This window comes from Corvus moneduloides, chromosome 4 (genome assembly GCF_009650955.1).
Source record: "Corvus moneduloides isolate bCorMon1 chromosome 4, bCorMon1.pri, whole genome shotgun sequence".
NCBI lineage: Eukaryota > Metazoa > Chordata > Aves > Passeriformes > Corvidae > Corvus > Corvus moneduloides.
Window position 1 is genome coordinate 41,254,044 of NC_045479.1, and position 13,675 is coordinate 41,267,718.

At 41.0% G+C, this 13,675-nt stretch overlaps 1 protein-coding gene across 1 annotated transcript in view; it reads left to right on the forward strand.

Annotated features, from left to right (window-relative positions):
• The window catches only part of WIF1 (WNT inhibitory factor 1), a 38,489-nt gene extending 26,092 nt beyond the window's left edge, over positions 1-12,397 (forward strand). The window contains exons 5-10 of the mRNA XM_032107368.1: positions 1,349-1,444; positions 2,999-3,094; positions 4,421-4,516; positions 8,380-8,475; positions 9,069-9,164; positions 11,568-12,397. Coding sequence (XP_031963259.1) covers positions 1,349-1,444; positions 2,999-3,094; positions 4,421-4,516; positions 8,380-8,475; positions 9,069-9,164; positions 11,568-11,689 — 602 coding nt within the window. The 3' untranslated portion in view covers positions 11,690-12,397. The remainder of the gene's footprint in view (positions 1-1,348; positions 1,445-2,998; positions 3,095-4,420; positions 4,517-8,379; positions 8,476-9,068; positions 9,165-11,567) is intronic.
• Positions 12,398-13,675: the final 1,278 nt, after the last annotated feature.

Consider the following 13,675-nt stretch of genomic DNA (forward strand, 5'->3'; position numbering starts at 1 on the left):
TCCTCTGAAAGACATCATACATGGTGAAGAGCTCCAGTTTCTCCTGTCAGGGCCCTAGTCACTGTTTCCAGTTATTCTTGGCCATACAGAAAGGCCTTGGCAGAGGAAGTGAGAGGAGCAAGGGTGCAATTTTGTGGATAAGAGAGGATTTGTTGTGGCTAAGAGGTGGTCACAAAGAAAAAAATTATGTTTTCCTATTTTTCTGCTTGAAATGGTATGCATTTAGGCATGCATTTTTTTGGTAATGAATAGCAGCTCTGCATTTGGGTACAAAGAGAGAAGCACTTCCAGAAAGAGTCCTAGAGTACAGTGTTAGAACACAGGAGGACCAAAAAACTCTTTACTACTATAACTACAGCTGCAAACAGCTTTACTTTTAAGGCATATCATTTTACCTCAGAGGTTTTGAACCTTCTCACTTGGAATGTCACACGACAGAGCATCAGGATGAGGAGGTTGTGCCTACAACTGATCCCTAGTGATGTTAAGTTCTTCTAATGGGAGGAGGCAGCCTCTCCTGCCTGCCTTATTCTCTGTGAGGGATCTGGGAAGGTATTTTTGAGTAATTGTTTTTCTACCCAGAAGTCCTTTTTGGGTTTGATTTAGTTTGTCTTCTTGTTTGATGGACTCTCATGTTTTGAGGATGGTGGTGGCACCCAGAGGTATTTCTCATCCTTGTATAATCCTGCGAGTGTTGCCAAATGCTTTTACGTATTTGATCAATAATTGAGATATGAATGAGTGTTGATGGTGATACAGGACCATTGTGCAGGAGTGCTTTCATCTTTCTTTTTGGCCTTCTTTCATTTAGTCTTGATGCTCACGCTTTCATATGAACAGAGATTTCATCACTGTCACCTCAGTACTAACAGATGCGGTAATTAATGCAATGCAAGTTGCAGTGACGTCTACTTCAGGCTGCAGAAATTGAAACTGGTCCTGCACACTAAGGGCAGGTCTAACCAGCCATGCAAGTTCTGCACTGGGTTGTCTGCTCAGTTCTGCACTAAGCTGCCTGCTCATTTCCACGCAGAAAAGAACGTACTGGATCAAGCAGAGCGTCCACATTGCTCATGCGCTTGTAGAGCAGCAGAGCAATCAAAATGCACAGTCCGTCAACAAGTACATCACACACGTGAACACATGATGGAACCTCTATTTGTAGACTGCTAAGAGAGAAACTAATTTATCTTAAAGAAATCTTAGCTGAATTTCCATTTCTTCAGTGTTTGTCTGCCAGCAAATATTTTTACTGTTGTGTCGGAGACATATATTGAACCTACTGAGAGCTGGCTGGCAGCTGAAGTATATAACGTTTTAATTTAGATTGTTGTTATATTTTATGAAGCGGAATGTCCAGGAGGATGCAGAAATGGAGGGGTTTGCAACGAAAGACACGTCTGTGAATGTCCTGATGGATTTTATGGGCCTCATTGTGAGAAAGGTAATTTAATAAAAAATCTCAACTCTCTTCTTTACATCAATCACAAGAAAACTGTATCTCCTGCACTGTAGACTCTCCTAAAATTAAGAATGGACTGTTCTGAAGACTTCGTATATTTTGAGTTCAAACATGTAAGTGAATTGTTATTATCATCCATGTTCTAATGGAAATACAAGTTGCTTACATGAAAAATATTTTCTCTCTCACAGATTGCATTTAACAAAAACTGATGCAATAGTTAAGTGATCCTTAATCACAGGGAATCCGTCTGGCAAGAAGATTAAATAAAATTCTTCTGCTAATGAGGACTAGCTGGGAAACAAAGCACAGTGCTTTAGTTGCTCTGCGTTTGTTTATTTGGAGATAAGATCAGATTTGTAAGCAGGCTGAAAACAAAGATGGGAAGATGAAGGGAAGATTCTCTTTCTTTTCCATTAGTGAATAATATCTCAAACCAACACTTCCAGGAGTGAAGGACCAGAAAATTGGTGTGACTTGGCAAGGAAACTAGATCTTCTTCCTATCCCTCCCTTCCTCTTCCCAGTGGCAGTCCCTCTGCAGCATGACTCCAATACAATAATTCACTCCCTGATGCTCTGGCTACATCAAAAATATTAAGTACAAAGGATCAAGGACTGTTCTCTAGCCTGGAGGGCAACTGGCAGCGCTTACATTCATATGTTTAACAAACTCTTACCTTCCAACAAACCATTACAAACTCACTCCTGGGAGGAACCTGTGGTCACTACTCATCCCAGGACCATGGCCAGGAGGGTTTGCTGGTCAGGGGAGACAAAGCTGAGCCACCAACAATTTCACAAGATGATTTCACGAGGCCATTTGGCTTCACGCTGGGTACTGTTTAACACACTAGCATGGACCCAACCTCGCTGCATGTACCAATTTTGGGCGACCACAAAGTGAAGCATTGCCCCCTAACATGCCTCCCTGAAGAGCTTTTTGGGGATGGCCACAAGGCAGAGATGTCTTGGAAGAGCACAGAGGCTCCAAAGAAGATTCACTGGGAGCATGCAGGACAGTTTGGCTGTGCAGCAGGCTTTCCTAGCCAAAATTAGGTAACCATGCTTATGCTCAGGTATGCAGGAGTAGGGAAGGTTCATTGTAAAGCCTGCCTGGTAACCCCACTGAGTTACTGGCCCCTCTGAGACAGTGCTGCCTGTACAGCTGAGGGACCAGAATACAGTTACAGAGAGGACTTGTCTGACGGGATTTTAAATATCCAGAGTGTGTAGGTGTATATGTGTACTTTCCTCTCCCCTGTCTGGTATTAAACTCTACAAGAGGCAATTTCTGCTTACATATGGAATCAGATTTGAACTTAAATTAGCCTTCGCTTTTTAGTAGCACTACACAGAAATTGCCAGTTGCAAACCAAAGATGCAATAGATTTTACCCCCTATCAGAGGCACTTTGCAAAGGTGATGTAGAACAATAAGCAGAAGGAAAAGTAGCTTAACGAGTCAATGTGCTGTGTATTTAAATACCAGTTGCTGTCCCACCAGCGATGCTTTTTCTGCTCTTCCCCTTCCTCAGCACTGTGTGTTCCTCGCTGCATGAACGGCGGGCTGTGCATTACACCCGGCCTCTGCATCTGCCCCCCGGGGTTCTACGGCATCAACTGCGACAAAGGTAAACGCCAGCTAAACCCCGCCCCGGGCTCTGCACCCAGCAGCCTCTCTTTATTCACTTGTGGCAGCTTCCCTCTAGGAGTGCATTTGGGAAAGTCAGGCAAGCAATAAGTAAATAAGTTTTAAAAATATTGTGATTCTTAAAATAGCACAGCCTGGCAGCTCCTGGAAGAATATAGGAATTTGCAGGCATCCATACACTGTGAGGGGTAGTTTGCATAATCCCTTCAGATGATTCACTGTGGATCTTACCACAAAAATCACTTATATTTCTAGCAGGGGGTGGGGGGGGATAGAATTACAAAAAAAAAAATCTCTATTTGAGCTCTAGCTTCCTGTAGTAAAATTAATTTTACTAATTATTTAGTATGTTAATGCGCTGCATCTAGACTCATGAAAAAATACGCCGGCTATTCATTTTTTATTGCTGCATTGGGGCTCATGATGGGTAAAAATGAACAATCAGTTGTTCAGAACAGTAATTTGGAACAGTCTAAGCTGCCATGTAGACAAAAACCAAGTAGTTTCCTGCAGAAATATAACTGACCTGCTCATGGCAGAGCAGAACATTGTGCTGCATTTGTTGTTGCAGGTCTGTATGAAGTAAAGACTGAATGCAAAAGGTCCTAGAGGACTTTTTAACAAAATAATGGGAACCTTCCTATTATTTTGCACAAACTGTTGGTGTCAATGCCCTCATGTCTTGTATCTAGTATTTGAACAGACTTTTACCACACTTAGAGAGCGCTTCAAATGCACAATTAAATTAAATGCTCCCAATGTCTTGAAGGATTAATGTGAATCCCAGCTGTTTGGTGAAAAGTCACATCCAACACAATGTGATTTGGCAGCTGAAAGACAGAGCATTTGCATCTATGTCACCACACAGGAAAACTCATAAAGGTTTCTTTTTAGTCAAAGCGTTACTTAAGAACTGTAGTGAAGTATCCTCTTGTAGAAGTAGCTTCCAGTCCTAGGTTGTGCTCCTTTTATCAGACGCTGGCAGTTTCAATAGCAATAGTGCCTTAATCCTTCAAAGAGCTTGATGGGGGGGGGTTGATAAAGATGTAGCACAGTCTGTCCTCAGAGAGCTCACTGCGGTATTGTTCACTTGTCTCATTCTATACTGCCTTGTGTGTGTGCCCGTGTAAAGCATTATGTGGGAACAACTGCATTTCAGTCTTACTTTGTAAACCAGATGAAAAGAGGTTAATCCTGCTTTTACAAGCTACTCAATGTTTATTTATGATGAGCAGCAGAGAACATTGTCCAAGTTAGACCTAGTTCATATTAATGACTTAGTTTGTTCCTCTTTTATTTGTTTCAGCAAACTGTACAACAACCTGTTTCAATGGAGGCACGTGTTTCTATCTGGGAAAATGCATTTGTCCTTCAGGCTATGAAGGAGACCAATGTGAAATTAGTGAGTAGCATCTCTGTGTGCTTGCTTTCATTTACATCAGCTTTTTCTAGTGTCAGTGCCTGAGTGATGACATGTGACCTGCCTCTGCTGGGCTCAGAGCGAGGGTCTCACACAGCAGTTTGGGACCCTCCGAGTCAGACGCCACATGCCTCCAGACAGGTTTCCTACTTAGAAGTTTGATTCATTGCTGCACCATCTCACCCCCTGCCCTGTTCTGTTTTCATAGTAACCAGGCTTGGTAACAATCCTCAAGCCGTAAGTATGCAAGCCATACCCTGTGGCAGATAGATGTGCTGCCATGCCAAGCCCGTGGGGGGCATCTATTTTCAAACATTATGGCAAATCACACTTCGGCACAGCAGATTAGGTTTGAGCCAACACCTCTGAAAGGGCTACTGAAATTTGGGAATGAAAAGGTTTGGGGCAAAAGGAGGACTGAACTCTAAGAGCTGAGAGCTTTCATGTAACATACTAAGTTACATTCATAAGGTAACTTGAGAGTGCCCAACCAGATCTCACTCTTCCTGAACTTAGAACCTCTAACAGGACACTGTGCAAGAAAGCTTTTCCTGCTGTAAATAATCCCACTGATATTCCCCAGCACCTTCACAGGAGCATGAAGAGCAGTATTTGGCCTAGGATATGTAAATGCTGATTTTTTAATATGCATGAGTAGAAACAAGCTCTTCTTGCAATTAGGAACTGTTTATCACTTTGGAAACACGTGGAAATAAACTCTTAACTTGCTGTCAGCCAATACACAATAATAAGTGAATTACTATGCAAAGGAAGTACACAGATACTGTAAGACCTACATTTTGCTCAGTATTCACGTGTAGGTTAACAGTAGGTGTATGTAAATGTTTCACCTTATCTCTATGCATTACTAAGGTATTTTGCAACTCCTTTTTACATCATTAAAAATTTAGGGAAAAAGAAGCAGCAATGCTTTATTGTTTTTAAGTTTAAAAAGATTGCCCATTGATATTCAATATTGCCCATATGATTCAGATCATATGCCACGAGATCAGCAGTGTGGGTTTTCACTGGATTTACTTTTGCTTACATCAAGTTCAAATTTGACTATTTGGCAGAACCCCTTTTATTTCTTCAGTCCCCAAACAGTCAACTTTGTTGACATTTTTTAGATGAAGATTAAAGTTTGATTTAAAGAGAAAAGCATGTATTTTATGTTGGTGGTGGTTTTTTGAGGAGAATTCTTAGAACTGTTATTACAGCATGTATAATTAAGGGCAGGCCATTTAATTGATCTGTCTGAGGAGCTAAAGCTCATATTTGTTTACTGCTGCTTGGGATAAGTGCAACTGCTTTGACTTCCAGGAAAGGCTTACCTGTGAAACTCAAATTAAATTAACTAAAATACAGGCGGTAGGCTAGTTCCTGTACAAAAGAAAGAAAAACAAATTCAGGATGATGGTATGCTAAGACCTAAACTGGGACCGTGTCAGTGAGAGCAAGGAAAGCTATGCACTTACTTTGGCTCTTGTAAAGCCAGGACTGCAATTGTTAGACTGTGATTGACAGCTGTCATCACCTCTGGGCACTGCACCAGCACCAGCACAGCAGTGGAAGACTGCAAAAAAATCTAGAAGAGGCTTAGAAACACCAGAGCAGAAACACAACTCAGTCCATTTTCTTAGATCCACGGCCAGCTACATTCAGTCATGGGATTCTTAAAATAATGAGGGGAGAAAACCTTTCAACAGGCAGAAAGCCATCTTCTGAAAATTGCAAGCTTTTGTTGGTTTTTTTTTTTAACATTGTGTGTAGGTTTTCAGTGCTTGCATAATAATTGAATCCCTCTGTAAGACTCCTGGGAAGTCTGCTGAACCCAGTCTACAACACTAACAAGCATTCTTCCAGACTTTTTTCTAGTTATAGGTTTGCATTGTCTCTAATTAGTGTTTCACTTTGAATCCAGAGAGTTTTATTTGGCTTTGGATTCCTCCCCTATTTGTCACCAGCTGTTTTGCTGCTTTTTCCATTTCTCAGTCAATAACAGAGAGAGTTATTACTCTTTCCTTCATTCTGTGACAATATCTTAGTCCAAAGTTAATTGAGCTATGCTGAGCCAAATGCTTGCCTGTTGCAACTTGGTGGAAGTTGGTGTCACATCTCTTGACCCATATCCTCCCGATTTACTTAAAGAATTATGAAAATTCATGGATTTTTTTTGCTCTTTCCAGTTGTTAATTACTTGGAATGCAAATGTTTGCAAATTAGAATGCCTAAATTTTCCCTGCCCAGAGGCTCCTGCAGAGAAATTGAGCTTTTACAGAAATTCTCCTTAGCACAGTTTGTTCCATCACCTGCTTATGAAACTTGTTTCAGGGCTATTAAAATAATTATGTACAATAGGAACGAGTGTTTCCTTTATATTGACAATACACATGTGCATCACAGAGGTCTGCAGGGGCTGAGGCCTGAGCAGGTGCTGCCTGTGATGTTGAGCTCCCAAGAGGGCAGTCTGTGATCATGAAATGAGGCTTTCAGCACAGCCAGCCAGTGTTGACGCTTAAATTATCATGTGCAGGTCTCAGTTAATACCTTTCTTAAAAAAAAAAAAAGAAAAGGGAAAAGGAAAGGGAAAAGGAAAAGGAAAGGGAAAAAGGGGAAAGGAAGCAGTTTGCTGCCCCAGGTTCCAGAGTTTTTTTGCTCACAGATTCAGGTAAATATTAGTGCTGAATCTAGGAAGGGTGCCTTTTTTTCTCTTTTCTGAAGAATCTAGAAAGTGTAGTGGCATTAGAAAAGATAAAAATGGTTTTGGACAATAATGAGAAAAGCTGCATTGGTACATACTGGCACCAAAGTGGCAGGGAAGTGAGGGTGCAGTTCCTGGTAGCCTGAGAGTGCCCAGGGAGGTGACAAGTGAGCCTCCCTCAGCCTGGGAGTGACTGAGCTCATGGGTGCTGTGCTTCCCCTCCTAGAGATGAGTGAAGATTTAATTAGTTCAGTATTGCAGACAAATTCTAACAAGGTATAGGCAGTCTGATGATGGGACATTTGACGTTAGGTTTGAAGAAGGTCCTTGGTGTGTCATGCCCAGCAAGAAATTGAGTGTGGATCTCCCCCACCAGCGGGGACCTCCTCAGTCCCAGGCTATCAGGGCCAAACAAGACTTCCTACAACAACACCACCAGACCCAGCCTACGCCTTTGGCAAAGCCTGTTTGTGAGGGAAAGTAATTTCCAGACCAAGAGCCTGGAAAAATGTCTGCCAGTTCCAATTACTGTTAGCAAAGTTGCTCTGTTCTTTGTAAACAGGAAAGAAGGGCATGTATATTTAATGTGCCTTTAGTTTCTGAGCTGCCGTGTGGAACATCCCTCATTGCACCGTCCACAGCACCGCGGTGCTCCCCAGCCTGTGCTACAAGCTGACAGGCCCAGCCAATCTACTTATTGTCTGCAAGTAGCAGCCATACCTGGCAGTTCCTGAGTATCTTATTGTTCTCAGATGTCACTAGATTTTTTTGTGCTAGGGCCCCTCAGGTTTGGATCCCTCTCTTTGGAACCGCATAGTCTGGGCAGTGCTGCCTGCCCCATAAAGGGGGAGGAGAGCAGGACTCAGTACTGACCGGACACATGGGAGATTGTGCAGAGTCAGAGTGGCACAAATCTGGGCAAAAGCTGCAAGGTCACACAGGCTTTGGCCATGCCAGATTATTACCATAGTTTCAAAGAAGAAGGCTTATAAATTGGAAGCACAGACTTGTAGCAGAGTCTTCCTGGTGGATCCATAGTGCACACTCTAACATCTGGTGCAAGGCAAGCTCGTCAGACACTTGTCTCCAGTAGACACAGGGGACTAAGACTGTTGTTTATGTCTATGTTTTCGATTTCTAGGTAAATGCCATCAACCCTGTCGAAATGGAGGCAAATGTACCGGTAAGAATAAATGCAAGTGCTCCAAAGGCTACCAGGGAGACCTGTGTTCAAAGCGTAAGTACCAAAGCCACTCCATCAGTCCTTGTGGGAACATCAAGCTCACGTCAGTACTAATTGTTTGTTGTCAAAGTAATTCAAGTTATTTAACTTTCTGGACATACAGCTTACACCAGACTTAAGGAAATTATGAAACCAGAAATACTTTTTTATAGAAGTCTCCTCGCAGTCCTTCTGTCCTCTTGAGTTTCTATAAAACAGCAGTGTGTCAGCTCAGCAATAGCAGTTTAGTAATAGAGAAATGGTTAATAAAATGTCACTACTTTGCCATGTTTAAATACAATGAGAACACTTTGTGAGAGGGATCCTGGGGACTACTCTCCTTCTCCCACTGGTTCTGGTGGATGCCCAGCTCTGCTATACAACCTGATTCTCTCTGTCAGAGGCTGAGCCAGACCTTGCAGGTAAAGAGATGGGTGTGGACTGTGTCAAGGCTCTGACTGCACTCAGTGCAAAGGCATAGATTTAACTTGAGAGACCTAGCCTGTGCCAGGACCAACCTATTGAGTGAAACAGCAGGGAAAGCAAATGTGTGACTGTCTTTGGATGAAATGTCAAGAGGTCAGGTGTATGTGCTCACTTTTTTACAGCTGTCTGTGAACCCAGCTGTGGCCTGTACGGCACCTGCGTGGAGCCCAACAAATGCCAGTGCAAAGAAGGCTGGCATGGGAGACACTGCAATAAAAGTAAGTGAGAAACAAACCCTGAGGGTCGTTGTATCTGAGGTGTTACACACCCGATGCTATACAGAAATGACTGCTTCAAGAGCCTTTCCAGCATCATTTATGATAATGCACTCCTTTTTTTCTTTAATTCAATCAAAAAAACAAAAAGGTTTTCAATACTCCATAATTTTACCTACCTTAAAAAAACTCATTATAATTTGAAAGTATTTTACCAAGATCATTTTTGTATTAGAAATTCCAGAATCTGGTATCCATCAGAGGAGGACCTTGCATGTCTTCCACCCATAGTATGGGAGGGATCCAAGCCCTTCAATACTCCTCAGTAAATCAGATAGCTTTGAAGTGTTGCATAGGCATTTTGAAAAGTAAAACTCTGATGTGTTTTAAAACTGATTAAAACTCAGAAAAAAATAAAATGTCCTTTAGAAATTTAGGGGAAAACTTGAAGAATTATGCAAGAAGTTGTAATTCTTTATAGGTTCATTTACCCATCTCATTACTTAAAGCTCATGGAAATTACTTTCAATAACTGGGTCCCCTGTTCAATTTTTTACCACTTCTTTTTAAGAAAACAGCTTTACCAAGGAGCCATTCATTTGATTGAATATGAAACAAGTGCTTAGCAACTTCACAGTTTTCTCCTCCTCTTTCCCACCCATATTTCACAGCATACAAAATGCATTGCCCCAAAGCAAAGTTAAAGTTCTCAAAACAATTTCTGTTGTGCTTATTGGTGCATTTGCCATCTTTTGTAGCAATTGGTCATTTCACTGGGCTTAAAATGGTACTGTATAATTATTTGAAATACAACTGGATATATCCAGTAAGAACTTCAGATTTAATTTTATGTTTCATGTGCAACAGTACTGTAACAGCAGATCTTCAATATACAATTTTTATGTATTCCCATAAGATACCTACCTTTATCACTATTGGCTGCCAACTCATATGCTGTGTTTTATGTGCCAATAATAAAAATGTTGAAAAATTTTGCAGCTACAAAACTAATCAGCCATAAGAAATGTGAAACTCACGTTGCAGCATCAACTGAACGTTCACTTTTATTTAAACCTGTTGATGCATATGATTTTTGTCACACCAAAATGTATTGGAATAAATATAGTATTTTCATTAAAAAGTGAGTATTATACAACTAGATGGATTTTGCTGTGAAAATTAGGCTTGCTGTGAAAATTGGGAGTCCGCTTTTCGGCTGTTACCTAGTGGATTTGTATTTAAGTATTCATGCTATTCTCTGAAGGAGAAATACAATTAATATAAGCTATGGTTAGAAAAAAGATGTATAAAAATGAACCAATATGAACTACAGTTCGTAAGTTCAGTACGAACTTTTTCGTCCTGTCATACTCTTCTTAGAAAGAACTCAGATAGCAAATGAAAACAAATGCATACTTTAGGTGACCATCACCAAAGAAGTAATTACCTGTACAACAAAACCAAAGCTCATACCTGCCTTGTGATGAGAAGTCAATAGTCTCACATTATTGTCAACTCCAAGGTTTTTCATCCTTCATTACCTGGAGTTTGGGTACAGTCCTGCTGTGTTTAGTACAGCAAAACTCTCTTTGTATTCAGCAAAAAAACCATGAAATGGACATTTGGGCAAAATTCACCCCCATTTTAAGTGTCCATACATGTGCATGCACTGCAATTCACTCTTTTCAACTGAAACCAAACATCACTAGATCTTGAGAGGAGATTTATAGTTGGCTTGAGAGATTTGTTTCATATTCAATCAAATGAATGGCTCCTTGGTAAAGCTGTTTTCTTAAAAAGAAGTGGTAAAAAAGTGAACAGGGGACTCTGTTTTTGAAAGTAATTTCCATGAGCTTTAAGTAATGAGATGGGCAAATTAACCTATAAAGAATTACAACATAATGCTTTGAATTCCATTTTTATTGTTCACTTTCATTTTCTACAACAAAGCAACTCTACTAAGCCTGTTTCAGGCTGCTTTTTCCCCCTCCCCAGGTGTTTACGATCACTGCTGTTCTTTTTCTTTGCATTCAGCCATAAACCAAAGCCCAGCTCAGGTAGCTGGTGCAGATTCTCCCCAGGGGCTTGCTTACACGCCATTCTAGAGCCTTTTGCTGGCAGATCATCATGACTGTCACCTACCTGGTGTGGGGGATACACACGGGAACCCAGGGCTGAGTGACAGCCTGGGTGTGCTGAGGTCCCTGGGCTTCCTGGCCAGGTCAAGATCTTTCTGTCTGGCAAGATTTCGTTCTTCCTGAGGGGTAACAGAGAGGCATGAGCACTTTTGTAAGGCAAAGTAAAATCATTTTTCAAATGGGTAAGACGGTTTCCACTTGAAATATTAGCTGTGGATCACGAGCCCACTTCTGCAGATTCTTTTTCTTGAAGTGGATAATTTTCCAGGGTACGGAGCCAGCGGTCTGAGCGCCCTGAGGCCAGCAGGCAGCAAGCACAGGCAGCACACACCTTCACCGAAAAGGGCCGAGGAGAGGCACGTTCCACCCGAATCTAATTATATCTGGTGAACTCCAACATCTGAAATGGTTCGTGTTACACAAAGTTCACAGCCTTCATTAACCTCTCATGGATTGAATGTTAAAATGCTGTTCATTGCAGTTGAAATTACCGGCTGGAATTTTATTAGCTTCATTATAAACCACTGAGCTGACACTTACTATTCCTTTTAAGTTTTATAAATACTTCTGTAGCATGATTATATAGGCTTCTTCTTTCAGTGCTTTGGATGGTGTTTTGTACTATATTTCATTTACATTTAAACTTCCTTTTTTGGTTATATAGCTGCAAATATTTTCCAAAAATTAAGCAATAATATTCAATCAAAAAACCTTGTAGATGCTAACCCTGAATTATTTCAATGACTACAGATGTAATTTTCCTAAGACAAAAGAAAGGTGCATTTTACAAATTTTTACAAATTGTGTACTTGGACTTTTCCCTAAGAAAAATAAATAAATAAGTTGCCTAATTTAAAAACTGAATAACTCAATTCAATGTTATTTTTGGCTTTACAGTTTTGTGTATGAAAAAGAAACTTCAGTGACGCCATTTAACCGACATAATATATTGTAAACAAAGTAGAGCTATAAGGTATGAAGTTTCTGCATCAGCTTGAAGCAGTATAATATATTGTAAACAGAACAGCTCTTATGTAATAAACTTTTTATACTGACGGTTATGTATAAAATAAAGATCCTGCTTTAGTTTTTTGAGTACTGCTCTGTGTGGCCTCCTGCGGTCTCATCAGCGCTGGGTTGGGACAATGGCTTTTCTAGAGCACCCTCATAAAACAGTGGCACTGTGGGGTTGTTTTCCCTGTGTCTGCTTTTAGCCCCACAGTTCCTAAAAATATTTCAGAAAAGCAACTTCTTCTTGTGGCTTTGCCAAGGAGGGGATAACATGGAAGGCCACATGTTTCGCTCCCTGTACTTGTCCTCTACCAGGTCCTCCCTTCCCCCCAGCACCACCAGTCACCCATGTTGGTGTGCCCAGTTTGTGGCACCCCAGGTACTCAGAGTATTCTTCTCTGAGCTCCTGTCCCAGCAGGTAACAGTCCAGCCCTGGCTATGTTTCCTGTTCAAGGGTGATGGTCCTGTGTTTTGTTGTGATCAGACTGTAGAAGGTTTGGGTGCTGCCTCTTGCAACAGTCAAGGGCTACATGATTTGTAATTTGATGTGGCTTGGAAGCAGGAAACATGGTGTCTGTCTGCACTGAAGAACAGTAAATATCCAATGAATTATTACTGACCCTTGCTATACTGTAGTTCTGGCAATCTTATTATCTGGGAGACAAATAAAAAAATAAATAACATGTAGTTGGAAGCATAAGACCTGGGCTTTTCCCTTCACTGAGGGCAGCAAGAGGAGATATGGGCAGGAAAGGTGCTCAACCTCTGCCCACAGTCAGTGCTGTCCCAAAAGCACCCTCTTCAGATTAAAAAAAGATAGAAAAGAGGCAGCCTGAGGCAGAGGAGAAAACACTTGGGTGATGAAAACCTGGGGTGAGCTCTTGATGAAGGAAACATTTTTTTATATTTTTCTTAAAAGTCATGAAAGGAGGACATTAATATTAGGTTGAGATGAAATATGTAGCTGCTCTGTATGTCTGGGGATGTCTCAGGAGCTGTGTAAAAACATGAATGTCACATTTGCATGCTTTTTGTTCTTCCTGTAGCAAAGATTAAGTGGTTTGTCACGTGATACAATAAAAAGCACAGAAATTTCTTACTCAAAATTCCTCAGGTATTTTGGCTGAACTTCTTCTACTCCTCTCAATTTCTTAGAAAGTGCTTCCTTAAAAATAGCAGGTGTATTCTTTCTTATGGAGTAAATTTTTTGCTACTTGCCCTAAAGACACTTAATGCTACTGTTTTGTTTTCAGTTTCGCCACTGATTTTTGAAAATATCATTAATCATGAGAAGAGTATCATCAGAAAGGTTATGAAAGGGAAAAATAATCCTCAAAGTGCATACTGTAACACAACCCTGTTTCT